Raw genomic sequence first — 22,270 nt, 5'->3', positions numbered from 1 at the left:
TGGAGAAAGCAATTTTAAGAGAGGAATTCTAAAATATTTCATGCATAAGTAGCATCAGTGGCACCTGAAATATGACTAATATGGCACCTCTTCTGAAGGTTACTATTGTGGTTTAGAATAGAAAAAAAAAATTTTTTTTTGGCCGCATGCACGGCTTGCCAGATCTTAGTTCCCAGACCAGGGATCAAACCTGGGCCCCCGCAGTGAAAGTGTCAAGTCCTAACCACTGGACCGCCAGGGAATTCCCGTGAAGGCTACTATTGTGAAGCAAACATACCAACAAACTCAAGTACCCCCATATTAAAACATAATGCCATGCATATGAGCTTCACTTGTGTTCAGGAAAAAAAACAAAACAAAACAAAAATAATGCCACTCATTGGAGGTGTAAGTTAAAAAATGTTCCAAAGCTCAAATAAACCCAGTTCATTACTATACCAGGTTAGGGGAAAAAAACCCACAACATAATAAATGCCTTACTTATAGCATAATGCATGGTAAAATAATATTGTCTATGTCTCCCAGCTTTACAGACATCCTATACAGTCACAGCTCCTGTGTGTAAGAAGGGAAAGCATCACATGTCTCCCCAGTGAACCACAGGGTAAGCAAACCAATGACCCCTGGAAATGTGAGTTTTGGCTCTTGGTTTTCGCTAGGTGACTTAGAGACTCTTACAGACATACATTTTCTGAAGCTTTTGGCAGACTGAAAAACTGGGTAAATCTTCTAGCAGATTATAAGATAGATCTCTGAAAAACAGAAGGTACAAAAGGGAAAAATCTGTTATATATTAATTGTAAGGAAACATGCTTTGCTCTCTTTTCTCCTCCGCGATGATTTAGCTCCCAAAGGCAGACTATGAACTTTTCCCCAGCCCTGATGTGCAGCAGGTAGTCATAGGCATTATTAGATTAAGCAGTAGATTCAGATGTCAACTGAAATGTAACTGTTATACTTCTTTAATTGATTTAAATAATTTACTTAATGAATTTATTTATGTTTTGTTAGTGATGATCTACAATGTTCTAGCTATTATCTTACAGAAATGAGTACAAATTAAATTAAATAATTGTGCCTCTATTTCTAAGAGCTGCTATATCTCTGCAGCTGAGAGAATCATTGTTGGTTCTTTTCTAATCAACAGAAAAAGAATCCCAACAACAATTCAAAACATAGCACTAACTTTGAAATCAATCATTACAAGGCGGGGAAAAAGAATCTAAGAAAGTCTTCAGCCAAAACTCAACAAATTACGGAATAACAAAAACATCTGGACATATTTATAGTATAATATAACTAATCTAAAACAAGCCATGGTAATTTGCAGAAAGCTTAAAAAAAGGAAGCTGGTAGATAAAGTAACAGATATATATATATATATAAAAAAAATCTTGCCTCATGTTTTAAAAGTTATCAGCTAATCAACTAACTCACTTTCATGCCTGATTCTAATTCTTAAAACCAGATCACCACTATGCAACTGAAAAATCCATATTGTTTTCTGAGAGGGTTTTAAATTACTTTATTTTTGAAATTGCTCACTTTATCTTACATTTATTGAATAAATAGAACTTAAGTAGAAATACAGTTCAATTTATTACACATGAATAATTCAGATAAAGCTGTGTGCAAACACAAATTTGTAGTTTACACTAGAGATTTGAAAGACCAAACCAAACCAAAACAAAAATGTCCCACACCTATGCACAAATGCAGCTGATTAACAATATGGTGTGTTTTTTTGGAAAGTAGTGAATGTGATAAAATGGACACACATATTATCAAAGCTGATAATAATTTGGTTCACTCGTTTCCACAGACAGCAAGGGGAACAATCCTTCCTGTGTAGTTCTTAGTAGAGGGTGCATGAAACCTTCTTCTACATAAAGACACAGTGTCACCACCTTCCTACCTATTCCCTAATGATTTTCATGGCTAGCATTGATCAAGCACTTCTTATATACAGACCCTATGTTTACAGCTTGACCTGGATTATTTCATTTAATCCTTGTGGTCACCTTATGAAGGAAACATTTGTGTTGATTCCCATACGAAGCAAAGACTAAGATCACCAGCTAGTAAGTGGGGAAAGCCACACACAGTCAAGTCATTCCCATGGAGAAGAAGCAACTTGGAGGCAAAATCACTCATGTACAGTGACATCGCCTCATGTAACAGCTACTCAGTGGATGAGGCAGCCAAAGGAAGAGAGCTCTCAGACCTGTACTTCCAGAACAGAAAACAGTGGAGTAAAGGTCACGACCCGGGGTTCTACTCTCAACTTTAATTCTACTTCGTTGGTATGCTGGACGAAGCATTGATGTCTTTTTCAATTCTCTTCTTTAATGAGAAGATACTTGCTTTGCTGATCTTGCAGGGTTGTTGTGAAGAACAAATCAACGCTACAGGTTGACGTGCTTTGAAAATGGCCGGATACTGCCATTAATGTAGGTGCCCTCTTTCAGGCCTTTCTAGGTTTCCACTCCAGGAAAGAATAATGGTGTAAAGGAAGTGAGAAAGACGATGATAAGAGCTAACATGGTCGAAGAGTTTACAGTGCTCCAGGTGCTGGTATAAGTGTTTGACGTGTAGTAACTTATTGAATCCTCATGACGATCCCCTGAAGGAAGTGGCTACATCTCTTATTTTATAGGTTGGGAAATGGAGCCCCGGAAGGGATAAATAACTCGCTCAAGATACTGTGATAGCATAGAGGCCGGATTTGAACCAGAAAAATAGACCCCAGAGCTTTTGCTCTTAATCAGTGTGCCAGTCAGCCTCTGTGTATGCAGCTTTGGACCCGAGTGGTTTACCATTCGCTGTGTGACATACTGGAGACAGATGCGATTTAAATACTGGCTCCCTACTTATTAGTTACAGTATGTGAAATCCTGGTCATGTTACCGAGCCAGCTTCCTGGAGAAATGAGGATAATTATACTTATTCTGGGTGTGGTGGGCAGAATTTGAAGACGGCTCCTGAGATTTCCACCACCTGGCATCTATACTTGTTCTCCCAGTTATTCAATCAAACCACCTGCATTTGAATTCGAATTCTGCTACTTTCTTGCAATGTGATTTTGACAGGTGTACTTTACTTCCCTAATTCTCTCTTTCCTCACCTGTATCTATACCTTCTAGGGAGATATGAGGTGAAGAAGAGGAGACTTGCTCTTGATCCCCTTCCTTTATACATGCATGACTGACTTGAAGGCTGTTATGTGGTTTATTGATCACTGAGCAACTGCGGCCTGAAAGTGACGTAGTGGGTTGGGGATAGGGGAAGGCAGAATCACTGAAGAATGTTCCCATTCTTCCACTTGACATTTGTAGAGCTGCTTGTAGTTCGGTTACTCTGGAAAGTTTGTGGTGGAATCACAGGCGTTTGACTGCCGCAGAAGTCGGCCATGTGAGAACAGAGCCATGCGAGAGACTAAGGGTGCTTTCACTACATCCCAGCAGTGCTTGAGAAGATGATCACAGGGCGTTGAGGGGGGAGGCTGAACATGGAAGGTCAGAACAAGGCTCTTCCAATTCCTATAAACTACTTTTTGTAAAACGTGGGAAGGGCAGAGGAAAAAAGCCCCAAGTCAACAGAAATAACATATGCAAGTTGTTGAGCCATTAGACAAAACATTAGAACATGGCACCAGCAACTATACCGGAAGAATGTTTGGTTGCCTTTATCAAGGTCTGTGTGGGTCTGATAATTTTATTTTGGCATCCATATTGGGTTTTTGATCCATGATTTTCTTTTTTTTCCCCCTGCTCTGCAGAGGATTTGGGGCTGGGGGCAATGAAGTTATTTTGGCTTGTTCATATCCATTTTCTGAAGGGAAATGTGTGCTCGTTGAAACTCTAATGGGAGACTGTTTGGGACTTGGAAACAAGGGGTACGTTGTTGCCATTATTACCAGGGAGCCACTTCCCTGGCCCCAAGCGGGCAAAGGAGGCCTGACCTCCTGAAAACCTGCAAGGAAAGAACTTTCTCCTCTTTTAAAGGATTATTGAAATAATGTTGGTCATTTTACACAACATTATTGCTTTACTGACACGCACAGCACTTGGAGATTCGGTAACTGATCGCAGACAGTTTGAGGAAGAGATGAGATCTGTGCTCCAGTTAAAGTCCTGTTGAAACACAAACCAGACATCATTCTTGTATTTAGGCATCACACAGTGACATATTTTGATTCACTGATGTTAAGACTGGTCAGGCTTGAAGGGTAGTGCAAGTTCTGGGCAAAGTCAAGAGCCTACTCAAGTACTTACAGACTCTCCAGGCTTGCGGTACCAGTTAAATCAGGAAATTCAGTTATTTGTGAGGCACCATTCAAAGTCCTAGAAGGAGGAGTACATGAGTATTACTGGAAGAAGATTCTAGGAAGGGGTCACTTTTATGGCCATTTCAAAGCACTTGAAATGTTCATTTGGGGGCTTCCCTGGTGGCGCAGTGGTTGAGAGTCTGCCTGCCGATGCAGGGGACACGGGTTCGTGCCCCAGTCCGGGAAGATCCCACATGCCGCGGAGCGGCTGGGCCCGTGAGCCATGGCCGCTGGGCCTGTGCGTCCGGAGCCTGTGCTCCGCAACGGGAGAGGCCACAAGAGTGAGAGGCCCGCGTACCGCAAAAAAAAAAAAAAAAAAAGAAATGTTCATTTGGTCTTCACAACAACCTTGCAAAGGGAAAATCATCTGTAAGAGAAATAAACACTTACAGTGTTCTTAGTTCAGGTAAATGTTGAAAAGCAGATCTCCCAACAACCTGGATAGGGTTGTCATAGAAATGTCTGAAAAAATCCAAAGACCAACGTCTTAGTATAAAACTTGAATGACAAATGAATACCTGTTCAGAATTTCAACAAATGCCTTCAATGTACTTATGTAATTTTGATTACTTGGTTTCAGGTAAACCTCAAAAGTATTTTCGTTCGTATTATGAGACTTTTGGTGAGAAATCCATACTACATAAAACTGAAAATTTCTGACAGCAAGGCAGATATGAATGTCAGCTCCTATGGAGAAAAGCAAGTGAACTGACTACAGTTATACTTAAAGCTCTTCCTCCGCCTCCAATATCTGTGGACTATCCATTGAGTGGCAAAAGATAGTTCAAGGTGCTGGCAGTTATATCATTAGCTAAAGAAAGATGAAGTTCTATATAGTTACATGAGGGTCAATATCCTCTGGTCAAATCTTATGACACACACACAAAGGATCCTTCAAATTATTTGAGAGGAAATTTGCTACTCTGGGTTTTTGTAACATTAGATTTTAAAAAATCAATGATTGCTCGAAAAGGTAAGACATTATTAGAACTTCAAAAATATTTTGTTTTACAGATGTTTTCAATGTAATGGTATTTGAATTGCCTGGTCAATGGAGTCCCACAAACAGTTCTTAGCTGAGACATCCTTCCAGTTCAATTAAATTCAACAAATATTTATTGGTGTCTCTTATGCTCAAAGCATGAGGGTAGGTACTGCTTGCATTTAAAGACTGATTTATTAAGGAGGCTGTCATTGGCTATCTATTATGTGCCTGGCATTATGCTAGATGCTGGGGATGTGAATAGGAATGATAAGGTGTCCCTGCCCTAAAGCAGCTTGGAATCAGTTGGGATAAAACAAATATATAAGGGGATATGACTCTCTGGTTGACAAAGCATTTTCACATCTAGAGCTCAATTAATCCACCTGCCAACTTTATAAGATCCATGGCATAGACACTTAAGTACTATTTCCCTCATTTTTGGAGGAAGAAGCTGAGGCTCAGATACTTTGGTAAGTTCATTATCTCCCAGAGCTTCAACTTTCTAATCTGTTAAACTAATGTAATAATACTTAGTAGTAGGGTTTGTGTACACATTAAAAGAGCTAATGCACATGTAACATCTGGCACAGGACCTGGGATATAGTTGTCACTCAACATGCCAAATCCCCGTCCGCACTCCCACCCTCTGACTTCTTCTTTTCCCTTTGATTAGACAACTGGTAAGAGAAAGCGCTAGAGCTGGACTATAGGTCTTTTTTGTTTGTTTTGTCTTGTATATCTTTTTATTGTAAATCTTTTTCTAAAATATTTTTATTGAAATATAGTTGATTTACAATGTCGTGTTAGTTTCAGGTGTACAGCAAAGTGGTTCAGGCATATATATATATACACATATATTGTTTTTTTACATTCTCTTCAATTATAGGAGGATTATACATCTTACAATTTAAAAATGGAGTTGTTCTCAGAATATTACATTATCCCTTATCTATGCTATATGCTTGTTTGTATGTAATTATGTTCATATATCTGCATGCATGTAAGTACAATGGGTAGCTATGAATACACATGCTTATGTACATAAGGCATAAGTATCACAAACACAAGGCGGAGCTATAGGGTTCTCAAGAGGGAGTTCTCTCATGAGGTCAAGAAAAACTTCATGAAAATGCCATTTGAAATAGACCCTGGAAAACAGAATTTCGACAAGCATAGTGAGGGGATGGAATCATAGGAGCAAAGGAAATAAAGGAGGGTATTTGTTCTATGAATGTAGCTTAGTTGGTCTGGGTTATGGCGTAAGGTAATTGAGGAATGGGTCAGGAGGGTTGGCTTGGGCCATGTGGAAAGCTGACACTGTCAGGGAAAGGAGTGGGTGTTTAATGTAAGCAGACAACACTGACTATGTTTCACAGCAAGAGAATGACAACATGGATGCTGTGCTTCCAGGGTGTGCACTCTGCTAGTGGTAGAGGCAGGGGGGTGAGCCTTAGACTGGTAGAAATCTAGAGGTAATGGCTAGCAGAGGGGCTGGTGGCAGAGGGGATGGAAAGAAGTTATGGATAGGATGGGGACTACAGAGGTAGAAGTGAGGCCTGGGTAGCCAAAGGACAAGGAAAGCAAAGAAATCTGAGTCGGGTGGGGGCAGTATGGGCGGGGGCGGTAGTGACAGAGATAGACATGGAGGCAGAAGCAAGGAGAGAAGAGCTTCCGGGAGAAAACAGTCAAGGCCAGTAAAGAGTGGAGAGAAGTGCTAATAAATATTGGGGGCTGTTAGTCCTCTTCAAGGGGTATTAACATATCAAAAGGGTGATTAAGAAAACCAGTCCCGTGGCTTCAAGGAAAGAAGGGGCAAAGAAAGGCAATGCAATCTGCCAACTTCTCAGTATGTAAATACTCTCTAATGAGAACTAATGTTTACTGGCAACAAACTTTAACCCCCTTAGTTTGCCAACATACTATCAGAACATTTCAGAAACGATGAATGGTATTTTTTTTTCTCAGTCGTCAGGGCTAATTGGGATTCCAGCTCATTTGTGACAAATGTTACATGGCTCCAGAAAGCCTCTCAATCAAGTTGGCACGGGATGCCAAATATCTGCCAAGAAGTGCCCTAGAGTCCTTTTCAGAAGTCGTCCTTCCTCTCCTCCTCCATATTTCAGACCCCTCACCCATGACCTTAGGCCAATACTATGTCCCGAACTTGCCAGTTGTCTTTTAATTAAGAGCCAGCCTATTACTTACATATTTTCACCTTCCTATATGTGCCTACACAGGATCAATTTTCTGTTTGTGCTAAATATGAAACATAGAATTAATCCTACTTTGAAGTTGTAACTCTATCTTATGCCATTATGGCATATAAATCCTCATATACACCTTTCTAGAACATATGCACCTTTCCAGAATTACATCCTAGTTTGTATAAATGTAACTCAGTGTTTGGACTCGAGAATGAACGGGTATAGAATGGCTACTTAGCATAAAGCAGTAGTCTCCTCATCTCCCCCTCCTTGCAGTAAAGGACCTCTATCATATATAATAATGTATGTATGTATGTATTTATATTTCAGCTTTATTGAGGTATAACTGATGTATAAAATTGTACATTTAAAGCTTACAGTGTGGTGATTTGATATATGTATACATTGTGAATGGATTCCCCCAACCTAGATAATTAACTATTTATCACATATTTATCTTTTTGGGGGTGAGAACATAATAATTTATGTTTCTACTATACTTGGGTTCAATTTCTGAATGACTAGGTGATGCTCTAAAAATCAGTTTTATTCCTTAGAAAATAGAGATAAGCAAAAAAGCATTTCATAAGATTATTGTGAAGTGACACAAGGCATTTGAAGATACCAAGCATAAGGCAATGCACATTGTAGGCCCTAAGAAAAAGAATCTCTAATATTGTTTCAGCATTTGGCTAAAACTTAGCAAAACATCTCCATATACACTACAGTGACCGAGATAAAACTTGGGCAAATATAGAACATTTATTGTATTATGTTTAAAAGTGCAATTCATGCTATATTGCAGGATAGAAAAATCGAAAAGAACTATGGCTACTTACATTGTAATAAGAGAAGGGTTGCCTACAAAGGCTTTCTCAGGTATCGACTTGATATTGTTGCTATGAAATCCTCTAGAAAGAGAGGAAAAGATAATTTATAGAAAATAGCCTATGGGGTAAAATCATTTAATAGCCCCCTCACCAAACCCGTGGCAATAATCAGCAATTTTAGTAACTAGAGGATAAGGTTAAATTCCTCTATGCATTTTGAAACGTTTGTGCCCTCACTTACTATCTAGGAGAAAAAGATATCACAAGCTGTCATCTTGAAAGAGGAATAAAGAATCTGAAAATAATAACTGTGCTTTATGGAAACTTACAACCTAATGCTATAAAAAGAAAATCCATCCGTTAATATCCAATAGAGCATCATGGTAGAACAACCTGAGACCGAGGAAACCATCTTTGGAGAGAGGATTATGATCACTCCTCTTTACCCCATTTAAAGCCAGGAGAAGAGAAAATTGACTTAAGCTGCAGTGAAGTAGAGATTTAAGTAATCTCCTTATGAGGACAAAATTTCCTGAGCTGAAGAAAGGTGCCCCAGCTCAGTGAGTCTGTAATAATAAATTGATTCTCATCTGTCGGTGCTAATGTCTGACTGGCAGAGGGGCAGAGTCAATGGTCTTTGGTCTATGCGGGTCTGTGGCTGAATGAGGTGAATGGCGGTCTTGGGGCTGCCTGACCCAGACAATGATGACTTCCCGGCTAAGCCCCGTGTGGGGTTTCCTGAGGCAGAACCACATAGAGGTTTTTTCTTATAAACAAGCCCTGCTGTCTACATCCTTTAGCTGTGTGTCTTATTTCTCTCTGCCAAGAGAATAGGCTCTGTGTTTATTTTCCTTTCCAAGTGTTAGAACATTACATAGGTTATTCATATTTTTAGGTACAAAGAAAAGTAATTAAATTATAATATATAAAAGACAATATATGCAACCTAATAGCTGAAAGTTCGCTTTACTGTAGTAAAATGGTGAGTTTCTTTAAAAATTAAATAAGATTTATGAAACATTAAAAAATATGAAATAATGTATATGAAGGCACCTAGCTCTATACTAGGCACATATATTGTGTTCATCCAGTCCTACGCAACCTAGGAAAGTTTGTCTTTTCGAAATGCTCAGCAAATAACTGAATTCCGATAGAGTTCTCTACAAACCTATAACGTATATAAATGTTGGGAAAATGTGGCTTAGGAAAAAAGTATGGCTTAAAGAAATATGTATCCTTTTTTCTAATATATATATATTAGAGAAATCCATTATAGATTAAAAAAAGATTATCTGCTGTTTGTTGGTGATGGAAGCAAATTAAAATACATTTTGGATGTAGTTAATCATTATTTACATGACCTTTTAAATTTTTCTAGTAAGTCGTATTAGGTGCAATAGTCAAACATACTTTAATATAAATTCACAAAGAATAGTTCTCCCACTAAATTTGTCCTACTTACAGTTCTTTAAGGTTGGACAGTGTCCTGATTGCAGTGGGGAATTCATCAAGATTATTATAATTTAAATCTCTGAAAATAAGTAAATAATATGTTCAGTTTTTCACTTAAAAATTCATATATATTACATTTACAAGGAACGTTAACATGCCCTTCCCATGGACCAGTATCATTGATAACAATTCTCATTCCTTTTCTTAATGAAGAGAGATTGTGTTGGTTGGCTGACCACCATCATTCCACAAGTATCTGCATTAAAATGGTCATTAGACTGGTCATGAGAAATTTCAAAGAGTCACGGCTCAATGGCACTGGGCATTAAAAGAAGGGAGGGGACATACAGCAGAGTGAATGTCCAAGCGGGAGGGACACCTGGCCAGGTGTTGGCGGCTGGCCGCTGTAGCTCTTCTCCCGAACCCCGCTCACCAAGCTGCCAGCTAGTCTGTACCCTCCTCGGGGCTCCGGAACCACATCCACTTTCCGGTCCCCTCCTCCATTCTCTGACTTTGTCCCACTGCTTTTCAGAGTCTCTCCTGAGAGGACATCTAGGAGAGTGGCTTTGTTCCTGACTCTGGTACAGTTCCTGTCTTTCTCCCAGCCTGAGGTCCAGGATGATAGTCTGCTTTTGGAGAGGCTTATGTGGTACAGGGTACTCTCAGGAACGACCTCAGGTCTAGAATTTCCACACGGTCACAAATAAAGATTCAGGTCCGAAGGGTGACGTTTTCCTTGGTCTGTGAGGCAAAGCTCTCTATCATCCTTCCTGCATAGAGACGGAATGGCCAAACAATCTCAAATCATTCGTTCCTCTATCTGTTATGACACAAATGGCTTTTCAGTTCCATTACTCACAAGCACTTTATAGACTTAACTCCACCGTTTATCTACATCTCCATATGAAAAAGTAATTGCCTCCTTGTCTCTGGGAACGGCAGATTTCCCAGATGACGCAGAAAAACCTTTTGGTCAGGCAATCAGATGTGGTTAGATCTTCCTCTGTGGGGAAGAATTGCTATTTAACTTTAAGAGAGAGATAATTTGACCAAGTTAAACATGAATCAAGATTCCTACTTGTCTGGCACAAACCATCCTTAAGCTATACAGCAGGCAGGAAACTTGTGTCTTTTGTGGACATAAATTTTCTTCCTGTTTGTAAATCTCTCCAGATGCTCTGTTTTGATTAAACGAGGATTGGGTCCTTATAAATTACTTAGATTTCTAGTGAAGGAAAGGAAGAGGTTGGGAATAACCAACCTACTGAGCCTCTGTAGCCCTGGGCAAGGCGAGGGAAGAGGGGACATTGAGACTCACATGAATTTGCCCTGAATGCATGTATTGCATGAATTTGCAATCCTGGGTCCTTACCTCAAGCGCCCCGGTCGGGGGGGATGGGGAAGACCATTTATGGAAATACCTATCAAAGCCCATCTTGTTTTTTTGTTCCTGTTGTGTTGAAAAGGACCGGAAGGTGCTATCCATTGCTAATATTCCCCAGCCCAGCCTTTGTGTAAATAAGGGAGATGTTCTAATTTTTCCAAGCCGCTGATGGGAACAGCTTGCCTGTGCCTTTAAGTTGACTTCAAAGTCCCGCCTGGACAAGTTCACCTTTGGCATCTCCTTATGAGGATGATTCCTCCTTTCTAAGAGGAAGCACAGAGTGACTTAAGTTGCCCTGGAAGGACAGCTGTTAGGTCCTGCAGGAAATGAGTGGACTCAGATCTGGTTAGAAGCTAAATTGACCAGGTACAAAGTGCTAAGGTCTGTATGCAAATGAACAAGGGCTCCAAAGCCATACAAGATGTGGTCTTTGGTCATGTCCTTCTGCAGTCCTGGTCAGAGCCAGCGTTGTAGATTCAGCGGCGCTGTGTGGCTTATTACACTTGAGTGTTAAAAACATGGAGGTGAGGAGGGCGCAGCTGGAACCACTTCCTCTCCCAGCACACACGGTGTCCTCACTGCCTGTCACGGCATCCTCATTAGGCCTCTTACTCAACAGGGCGATTAAGAGGAGCCCCTCCCCTAGGAAACAGCTCAGCCCTGGGGAGGCCCATGAGAACTGCTCTCGCTGTGGCTCTGAGTGGTCAGCTGGCTGGACTCTATGTATTTTTATTACAGATACCAACTCAGAACTGAGGTTTTGCCCTACTCTTTGGAAGTAGGGTATAGTGGTAAGCATGGATTTTGGAGTCAAACTAGGGAAGGAAGCAAATCCCAGTTATGCGCTGACTGGCTATGTCGTGTTGATAAAGTAACTTAACCTTACTGGAGCCTAAAATGGTATGGTAGCACCTGCTCTCATGGGATGCTTGTAGGAGTGACTGAAACAATGTATGCTGAGTGCTCAGTACAATATTGGTTAGAGATACACTCAGTAAATGTACCACTGTTACTACTTTGTAGACTTCTGAGTTGCTTCAGCAGGAAGCTTCACCATTTGCTAATGAGACGCCTGTTCCTTTTGGACTGGACAGAGTTTGGCATTTGCTACTCTGCATCCTCTCCTTCGGGGGGTTGGACCAGACTCATGAATAGTGAGCCTGAGTGACAATATGGAACCAATCCTTGACAGAGCACACATTCCTAAGCAAACAGTCACTGCTCAGTAGAGGACATCTCATTTAGCTTATAATGATTCTAACTAATTTATCACTCTTGATAGATTAAAATAAAATCTCAGTTTTATTGTTCAGCTCTGTAGGGTGTGTGTGTGAGGGTAAGATGAAGCCACTGTAAATATCTGTTTAAAGCTCAGGCAATTAACCAAACCAAATAGCAAGTCTGACTTTAAGGCTATTTTGATTCCTTCAGAATAGTCATGAAAACACTGAAAAAAAGGAAACAAATAAAAGGTCAACTCACAGAGTCTCCAGGCTGTGGAGCCCATCAAAGCATTTCTTTCCCAGGGAGTGGATTCTATTGTTATGGAGATGCCTGCAGGAGAACATTACTGACAGTCATGAAGGCACACTGCACATGGAAACTTAGGCACAACACTTTGATTGCTGAAATCCAAAGAAACTTATGCGAAAGAATGCACTGATTATATATACGAAATGCTTTGTTTAACGTTTTTGTTTGTTTGTTTTAAAGGCTATCTGCCCCGTTCACTCTTCCCACAGATGATTCTATATTTGAGATAGCATGGAATGTATAATAATCACGGAGTGAGCAACGAGACTGATAAAAGTAAATTCAGGTTGTTCAGTATGGCTTTGGGATGTAGGATACTAAATAGAGATTCTGACCAACACTGACAAATGGAGGATGGAGGGAAGGTCCTAGGTGTACTAAGCACATTCTCTATTAAAGCTGATGGCTTATCATGGCTACATTCCCAGGGTGGGGCTACAGGTTAAGAGGAAACAACAATCTCAGCCACAGAGAATGGGGATCAGATGTTTTGGCTGCCCAAGGAGAGTAGTTATCTTGACATAGTATAAATGGCTCTAATTATCATCTTTGGCTCAATGGTTAAGTCGGTTAGGTCAGGGCCAGTGAGAAGAGCTATGTGCATAACTGAAAACTGGACCAAGTCATAAAGGGGTTTTTGGAAAATGGGCTTAAGGATGGGGGAAAAAGAATAGCTGGATCTCTGTAAATCCATTCCCTCTAGTGGAGGGAAAAATTAAAGCACCTACCCAGCTTCTGGTGGGATAGAAGCATCACCTTTGTATGTGAAATTCAGTATAGAAATTTGTTACTTTCACCCCACATGTCCTATCCTTTCAGACTAAGGTTTTCATTCTAATAAATATATGTTGGTTTCATGTGACATCTTTGTGACATTTATTGAGGATCTTTTACATGCAACACATGAGGAAAGAGGGTTGAGGGGAGCCTAAAAAGATGGATGAGATGCTGGCCAGCCCTCAAAGGTGTATATACTGCAGTGCAAGAGACTGACGTGTCATCAGGAAAAGTGGACTGATTGAAGACAGCGATGGGCTGGTGGGGGGCATGGAGCAAAGCCAGAAACAGTGCAGAAGACGCCTTCCACGAAGTCACCATACAAACTGCTCTTAGAGGCTGTCAAGCAGCTACTGTTGTCCTATATCAGGATTGGTTGACTATTATGTTATACATGTGGGGCATTCTTCTACACTCTTGAACTGATTACTTTTCAAACTATTACTTGAGAATCTTTTTGATTTACTCGAAATAGTGAAATCTGGACCTCAAAGGAAAAAAGCCATATAAATGCATAGCTCGCTGTCAAGGGTTCATTCCTTGCTTCTGTTCCCTTGTTGGAAGGGGTTCAAGAAGTTCTTATTAAATAATAAGAAGGGCATATTTCAATTTGACCTGCATTATAAATTATTATCAGAAATAAGGGATTTTTTTATTAACTTCGGTCGCAGGACTAACCATACAGTGTGGTGATTACATGTACAATACACAATGGCTTCCCTAAGACAGAGGTCATATTTTGTTATCTTTGAATGCCTAGCAGTGCTTGGCCCTTGGCAGGTGCTCGATAAATGCTGTTTAATTCTTTTACACAATTAGAACATTTATGAGTCATTTTGGGGGGTTTTCCCTCCCTTAAAATGTCCCTGTTCAAAGTCTGAAGGGCTATCTGTTTAAGGTCAAGGTCTTACAGTGAATTACAAGGTGTTACAGTGAATTTAGAAACTGTTAAAAGAGAGAGGAAAAAAATCAATAAAACTTACAGAACCACCAAGCTGGAGAGGTTTCTAAAGGCGTTGTCTGGTATGTGGTGTATTTTGTTCAGGGCCAAGGTCATGGCCTGCAGTGCTGATAAACTTCTGAAAGCCTGGACAGGGATTTCTGTCAGAGCGTTGTCATCCAGCCACAGGTGCCTCAGAGAATACAGGCCACTGAAACAGCTGGGGGGCACGGAGCTGATGTGGTTGGCATCCAGACGCCTGGGAAGAGAGCAAGCAAGAGCAGAAGCAGAGAGCGAAGCCCAGGCACAAGATGCGCCGTGCAGGAAAACCTCAATATGTTGATTAATAGGAGTGAAACAGGGCTCGGGGCCCTCAGGACCCCCTGACATCTGGAGCATTCTGCTCTCCTGGTAGCCTCTTCTCACTCATGAGTAGAACCACTGCTGTAAAATTCCACGGTGCCGTGATTCTCTTCCAGCCTTGTGGATAACATGCTTTCCGGCAAGGAAGTGGCCTCCCCTGGGGTATAACGTTTCAGCCTGATCTTTTAGCTTCCCTTTCTGACACCAGGAGAAAGACACCTTCTCTCCTCCTTCCCACCCCAAGACAAACAAAGGCTGTTACTTTCCTGGACTGTTTTGAACACACAAAACATACTTATTGACTAGCTCTGGGAAAAGATTATTTCAGTATTTGAAAGGGACGAGATAATTTTTACAAGGCTGTCAGAGGCCCGCCTCAGGGAGAAGGGAGGTGCCCCCCCCAACCTTTTCTTACTATTGTGCTGAAAAGCCTAAACCTGCAGGCTTTCTTGCTCATCCGAACCAAAGGCATTGAGCAGATGTTTGTTTTTCTTGACATTTTAAATGAATAATAAAATTAACAGCTTTCCCAGTTTTTGCTTGCTTTTTCTATACACCTTTTTTTTTTTTTTTAATGGGGAAATACATCTAAAAATAGGTCTAGTTAATAAACTGTTGCAGCTTCAGGGCCAGCAGAGGGAGTGCAATACATTTATTTCACCCTAATCCTAAACATAAACAATGGCTGTAATGAAAATGCCTTAACTTTTCATATTGAAGTGACCAGGCAGATTGAAATTTCCTGTAAGGTGCGTGAACAACAGAACCATCAACATTCAGTTATGCATCCGACAGCCCTCATTCATTTTTTCCAGTCTGTTCTCAAGGCTCACACATTTGTTTGCATTTTCAAAGCTAGGATTAAAGAAAGAGAAGAGGTGCATTTTAAGCAGCGCATGTATTAGGAAGGATTAGAAAATCACGAGTGGATTTTGAAAAATGTTTTAGGAAGCGCTTAAGACTAAACAGATGCAGGAAGCACACAAGGATCACAAAATAATCTCCTGCAGACCAAATTTAAACAGTTTAGAAATAGAGTTCTCTGTGGTAGGGAGCTAATCTCAGTGGAAAGCAGCTTCCTCACTTTTGGTCACACATTTCACTCCACTCATGCCCTGGCTCCTGCTTCTCTGACTGAATGGGGAGGGATGCTCTCAAGGCCCTGGGCCAAGTTTTGATACTGAGATAAGGTCACTTGGAACAAACAAGTCCGGTGTCACAGCCCACTCACAATTAAATTTCCAGTAGAACAACTATCATTGCAGGCAGCAGAAACGCAGCTTCCAAATATCTCAAGGTTCTGTCTACAAATGGAACTGGAGAGGTTTAGACGAACTCAACGCCGTCTCTTCCCCTTATTCCAGCAACAACATGCTCGGCCCGTGTTCAAATAAGGTATAATGTCATTGGGGCCTGAGGAGGTGCTTGTTTTTGTTTGACTAAGAGTAAAGCACATATGTAAACTCTCCTTAATGACTGCACTGATTAAAGCATGAAGATTTTATTTAGATAATATGAATTTCCGAGTTTTAGTTGACGTACTGATGATTGCTAGTTGCTTATGCGTTGAAACTACAAGTGCTTCTAAGTCCTGAAAAGGACTGACATTCAGGTTCAGTGTAGCTATCAGGTTACATGTACAGAAAAGGCTTTCTCTGCATTGAGTCACAGGCTTGTCTTTTTGGCTATTTAAGTTACTACCGAAGTTTCTGCTGGATCTTGAAGTGACCCTGGTATCAGTTTCCAATGTTAAAAAGTCCATTTCTCTGGATAGGTGTCTTTTATGAATCATCTCCCACCTCCAGTAAAAAGGATGTAATCTGGCTTCTACACCGTGATCTTAGAGCAATTTGCTATCTAAAATGAGTAGGACAGGGCAATTCTTCACAGTCCTAATACTCCAAATACTAATACACCCTGACCCAGTACTCAGGTATCCTGAGTGCAGCATTAAACGTTTCTCTTTCTCAACAGTTTCTTCATCCAAGAAGATCCCCATAAATGGTATTCCTTCTCAATGCGGTGTTTTGAAGTCCATGTCCACCTGGCTGTAGTGGCCCAAACCTATTTCAGAAAGTGGTATATTGTTCACGCTCAGAGGTATTATCTGAGTCAATCTTAACAGAAGATCCCAAGGCAAACCAGAGTATAGAATTCATCATCCAACCACTCATACAGATGGTTCTTACAGAGCAAGGTTAAGACTGTGGACAAAGCAGCTGGCAGGGCACGAATTGTGCCTATTCAGTGAGTAAACAGAAAGCTCATATTATGTCAACCTGGTCTGGTGGGGCAGCTGGGCGTTTTCCATTCATATGCTTGAAAATGCAATCATTAAGCACTGGAGTGTAAGTAAAACGCGAGAACACAGTACGTGAAACACACGTAGAAATGTGGTTCTATAATATTATCAGGAGCAACAAGAATAACTACATTATATGGCTGCACTTTTTAAGGGCTTTTTGGTTTTCATTTCTATTTCCTGCAAGTCACAAAGGGGTGTGTGTGTGTGTGTGTGTGTGTGTGTGTGTGTGTGTGCATAGTCAGCTCAGAACCTGTGAATCAGTGCAGAGGTTTGGGATGAGAAATTTTGGGTCCAAGTCAGATAGCAGCTGTATGACCATGGCCAAGTCAACAGACTTCAGCTTTCACATCTGTAAATTGGGGGTAACTCTATCTTACTAAAGAAAATAACACAACAAGACTTTGTAAACTATAAAGCACCTTAATGATTTTTAAATTATTACTGCTTGAAGTGGGTTAACAGTTAGCATTTTTGTCTTTTGACCATAAAACCAGTCAGAAAAAAAGAAGTCTGTTAAAATTTTCCCTTAGTCAAAAGTTGACTATGAGTGCCAGCTTGTCAGTGAATTTCAGTTCTGAGACATGCAGACTACTTCTTTCATCCCTCATAACAGAAATGATGAAGAGGTGTCTGCGATCAGACACCCTTACTTTTCAGCCTTCAGTATTATCATTACCTGTATGTGTGTGTGTGTGTATCTATATTTATATCTATCTACCCACCTATCTATCTATCTATCTATATCTCAGTATCACAAAGGGCAAATAGTTGTGTTCCTGATACATTACTGAAGAGTACATCTTCACTCTGAAGGCAAAGAAGAAGTGGTGACATGTGATAGATGGCACATTCTCAGAGAAAGTTCCTAGCAGTGATCTTGGCATTTAATTATCCATCAATAATGGGGCAGAGGCAGCATAAAGCCTGCGGTGCAGTTAGGTGTAGCAAAATGAAACACTTTAACAAAGGGAGTGGCCTCACCTTCTTCTGGACAAACAAACCTCTTAATTATTTATGATCTTGAAATGCAATCTGAAAAGTAGTCACTATATAGGAAATGGCACCCATTTTATGCTCTGTATGTTACTTGTAACTTACAGAAAATGATAGATAAAATAAAATGTTACCCTACTTCCTATGTCACATGCAACCACCTACATAATGAGCATATGGTAAACTGGAAAGTGCGCTGAGTTAGGAGAATTAAGACACAAATTTAAGTCAAGACTCTGTCACTTATTAAATTCTGAGATTAGGGGCATTCTGATGAATTTCTCTGAGGGTCAGTTTTCATATCTGTAAAGCAGAATCACAACATGTCACACAATTGCTATGGGAATTAAATGAGAAAAATATATGCAGAAGGGTTTTGCAAACAGTAAAGCACTCTACAAATGATAGGCTTATTACTGGAGAAGAATCTTCACATTTAGGAAGTAGTATCATTCCCCCTGCCCTGAAGTTTCTTTTGTTTGTTCTGAAGCATCTTAATCCTTTGTAATTTCAAATCTCTCTATCGAAGATTGCCATTTTTTTTTTTTTTTGGTCATATGGACTGGCAGGCTGGCTGATTTTCTACTCACTGTACATCCTTAATACATATGTCCAGCACTTCATGTTTTATATATATATATATATTTGCGGTACGCAGGCCTCTCACTGTTGTGGCCCCTCCCTTTGCTGAGCACAGGCTCCAGACACGCAGGCTCAGTGGCCATGGCTCACGGGCCCAGCCGCTCCGCGGCATGTGGGATCCTCCCGGACCGGGGCACAAACCCGTGTCCCTTGCATCGGCAGGAGGATTCTCAACGACCGCGCCACCAGGAAAGCCCCAGCACTGCATGTTTTTTGGGGTTTTTTTGCGGTACGTGGGTCTCTCACTGTTGTGGCCTCTCCCGTTGTGGAGCACAGGCTCCAGACGCACAGGCTCAGCGGCCATGGCTCACGGACCCAGCCGCTCCGCGGCATGTGGGATCTTCCCGGACCGGGGCACCAACCCGTGTCACCCTGCATCAGCAGGCGGACTCTCAACCACTGCACCACCAGGGAAGCCCAGCACTGCATGTTTTGATTGGTGTTATAGGAAGGCTTCCTTCACAGAGAAAAGGGGATGCACACATGTTTTGTGTTTCTCCAGCAAAGGTCCAAAATGTCCCCAAAGGCGAAAATGGCTGAGGAAAAATATGATATCATCTAGTGCAAGAACAGAATTTTTATTAACTATGAGCCTCTACGGTGTCACTTAGAGGACCACAAGTGATGAGAAATGGATTCGTCATGCCTGTTGCGCATATGTTGAAACTCCTTCTCTGGAGGGAAGCCTGGAGGTCGGAGGGCTCTACCATTGCCAAAAGGGATTCTACTGCACAAACTGCTGGGCTAAGGGGGCTGTTTCTCAGGGACTCTGGGTTGTCTCTCCTCACCACTGGTACCTGGTCAGGACCATCCATTTCACCCTGACAGTCTTCAACAACTTTGCGTATACAAGGTAAGCGTTTGGAGTCTGAATAACTTCACTCCCAGAAAGTTTCTGGATTACTAAACCTATGAGAAATGTCTCACCTTCCCCCAAGTGATCTTCAAGATCTGCATAAAACTATTTCTCTGGGATGGGGGTGTCGTGTTGTCTCCAGAGTGAACAACCTAATAATGGATGTGCTGTGGAAAGGTCAGTCTGATAGCTGTGTGCAAGAGGGGCTGGGGGGACAGGAAGTGATCAAGGCAGTTGCAGTCATCAGGGTGAGAAAGGAGGAGTGCTTTAAAGAAGTATGGGAATGTGGAGGAAGGCCTGGTATGAAGGATGTTAAATAAGTGGGTCTGACCAAACGTGGTTGGTCAGATTTACTGGATGTGACCAGAAGGGAAGACAAAGAAGCTATGGTGGCTTAGTGTTGTGGGCAACTGGGTGGAGGGAACCATGCAGGGATGAATGTTACCCAGTATTATACAAAATAAAGATAAAACAGAACTGCATGTTCACCGTGAATACAGTTCTGTAATATCAGTGTATCTTATGTGAGGAAGAGCTGGAACATAACAGGCAAAAAAAAAAAAAAAAAATCAATTTTTAATGTTAGGCAATGGCAAAAAAAAAGTGCTTATTTTCTTAACTTCTCTCTGAAGTTTTTCCCTAATGTTTTCATTCATAAAAGCTTAATTTTACAAATTTTCTCTTTTAAAAGAAACATTTTGCCAATCTGCTCCACACTCCTGAAAGGAATTTTTGCTTTATAGATGGCATTATGGTAGGGATTAGAGAATCTATGAGGTAATTCTTGCTATTGTTTCTCCAGAAAATAGCCCTTTACATATATCTTGTATATGCTACCTTGCCAATGTATCACACAAACTTATATCTTTGTTTGAGAATGTCTTTGATGAGCCATTAACTACAAGGAAGAAAGCGTTAGTCAAAAGATAACCCATTGATATTGGCTAATTCCCATCTCAGATGACTGTAATATTGTCAATTATTAACATGGATGACTGGAGAAAAAAATAGTCAAAGGTGTGAAGAATGCTGCAGCTGCAGGTATAATACAGCTTATGGGACTCTTACAATAAACAGAACTATGAAGCACAGCATTTGACACAGCTATTTTATATTTGGATGAGCATTTTTCTTCATAAGTTTTAAAGAAGTGATCAACTCTCTTGTACACACATTTGTACATTTTATGAGACCATTTTGAACAATTCCTGAAGAGTCAAATGAACACAGTGATTTAGTTCATTTATAAAATGTTAAGAAATGAAAAGTTTCCATTATTATCTAACTTTTACTATGAAATGAAAAGCATGTAGTTCCAAGCTTGTATATAACACAATTTGACCAATTCCCTAAAGTCTTTGTTATGGTGAAACTTTACTGAATTTTATTGCACTGAAACCAGTGGATCATTGGAATTGAATTTGTCAGATCATTATAATAATACTATCTGGATAGAATTTTATCTATATGAACTCTTACAGATTGAATTCGTGTTGATTTATATGAATTCTTCCTAATAATATGAGTCATTTTTATTGTTAGTATAGTTTTTTAATATTTATGAAATCATGACAATGTGGGATTCCACCTTCTAATGAAATTTCCCATCTATAACCTAGGAAAATACTAAGCATATGAATTCATATAAACACCATGATTGCTTATATGGGAAGTTCTTCTTCCATCTTTCTATTCTCCATCTTATTTACTGGTAAACTTAATGTAAAACCAGGAAGAAAAATTATTGCTTTAGACTTGTCTCTGAAAAGGTAAAAAAGTTTTTTCCGTCTTTGCAGCTTGGGGAGAGGGAAACTCTATAGGTTCACTGAAGTGTAGTAACTTAGAGACTAGTCCCAACTCTAGTTTCTGTAATTATCTACAGATGGACAAATCCACTAATGGTGATTGAGGTCAACTTCTTTCACCAAAAAACAAACCCTGGAGTTCTAATTATAACTTTTCTTGGGAAGGGTCAGATATGCTCCTGTCAGAACTAATAGTCATATCATTTATTCTTTCTCTCGGATGATTACCAGGAGTTCTTTCAGGATTAAAAAATATATTTAGTCACACAAAAAAAATAATTTAGAGACTAGTCAGCTGGCTCGACTAGTAGCTGTATGAAGTGTCTAATAGAACCAAACCTCTGCCCCTCTGGCATCACTGGGAAGTACAAGACTCCAATGAGAAATATATTTCAAAGTCAATTTACATGGAATTGCTCAGTTTCTCCGAGGTCACCATGGTTGTGAATTTTTTAACAGGGAGATGATCTACAGCCAAAGTAACATGAGCATTGACTTCTTTAGCTTCATTTTTCTCCATAGAAAACAAAGACCTCCTTTTTGTCAGGAGCACCGTTAGTCTCCCAGCTACTACCAGGGTTTGAAATCCGGGGGTCATTTTTGCATCTTCCATTGCTGTCCAGACTAACATTCACCAAGGTCTCTCCATTTATCTTCATCTCCAAGAGTGTCGACTTCCACTGCCTATTAAGTCTCTTATCTCTTCACACCTGCGTCACTACAACAGCCTCTAGCTGGTCCTTTTGCTTTTGATCTCTTATCTCTTCAATTAATCCTGCAGGCTGATGCCAGACGGGTCTCCCTACAACTGGGCTCTATGTCACGCCCGTTAGGAATCCACAGTTGTCCCATGTTACCATTCCTTTCAAACCCA

At 40.5% G+C, this 22,270-nt stretch overlaps 1 protein-coding gene across 3 annotated transcripts in view; it reads right to left on the bottom strand.

Moving 5' to 3' along the window:
- LGR5 (leucine rich repeat containing G protein-coupled receptor 5) overlaps positions 1-22,270 on the bottom strand; it is a gene marked incomplete at both ends in the record, with an annotated part of 126,561 nt that overhangs the window by 9,988 nt on the left and 94,303 nt on the right. The window contains 8 exons of one of the 3 annotated variants that reach the window (XM_082635764.1): positions 687-752; positions 4,062-4,133; positions 4,275-4,343; positions 4,718-4,789; positions 8,356-8,427; positions 9,809-9,877; positions 12,665-12,736; positions 14,476-14,691. In XM_082635764.1, the coding sequence (XP_082491890.1) occupies positions 687-752; positions 4,062-4,133; positions 4,275-4,343; positions 4,718-4,789; positions 8,356-8,427; positions 9,809-9,877; positions 12,665-12,736; positions 14,476-14,691 (708 nt within the window). The remainder of the gene's footprint in view (positions 1-686; positions 753-4,061; positions 4,134-4,274; positions 4,344-4,717; positions 4,790-8,355; positions 8,428-9,808; positions 9,878-12,664; positions 12,737-14,475; positions 14,692-22,270) is intronic. The other 2 variants (XM_082635765.1, XM_082635766.1) reach the window with 2 other exon arrangements.

This window comes from Mesoplodon mirus (assembly GCF_964341445.2).
Source record: "Mesoplodon mirus genome assembly, chromosome: 11".
Classification (NCBI taxonomy): domain Eukaryota; kingdom Metazoa; phylum Chordata; class Mammalia; order Artiodactyla; family Ziphiidae; genus Mesoplodon; species Mesoplodon mirus.
The sequence above is the reverse complement of the archived record's forward strand: the minus strand, read 5'-3'. Positions and strand labels throughout refer to the sequence as shown.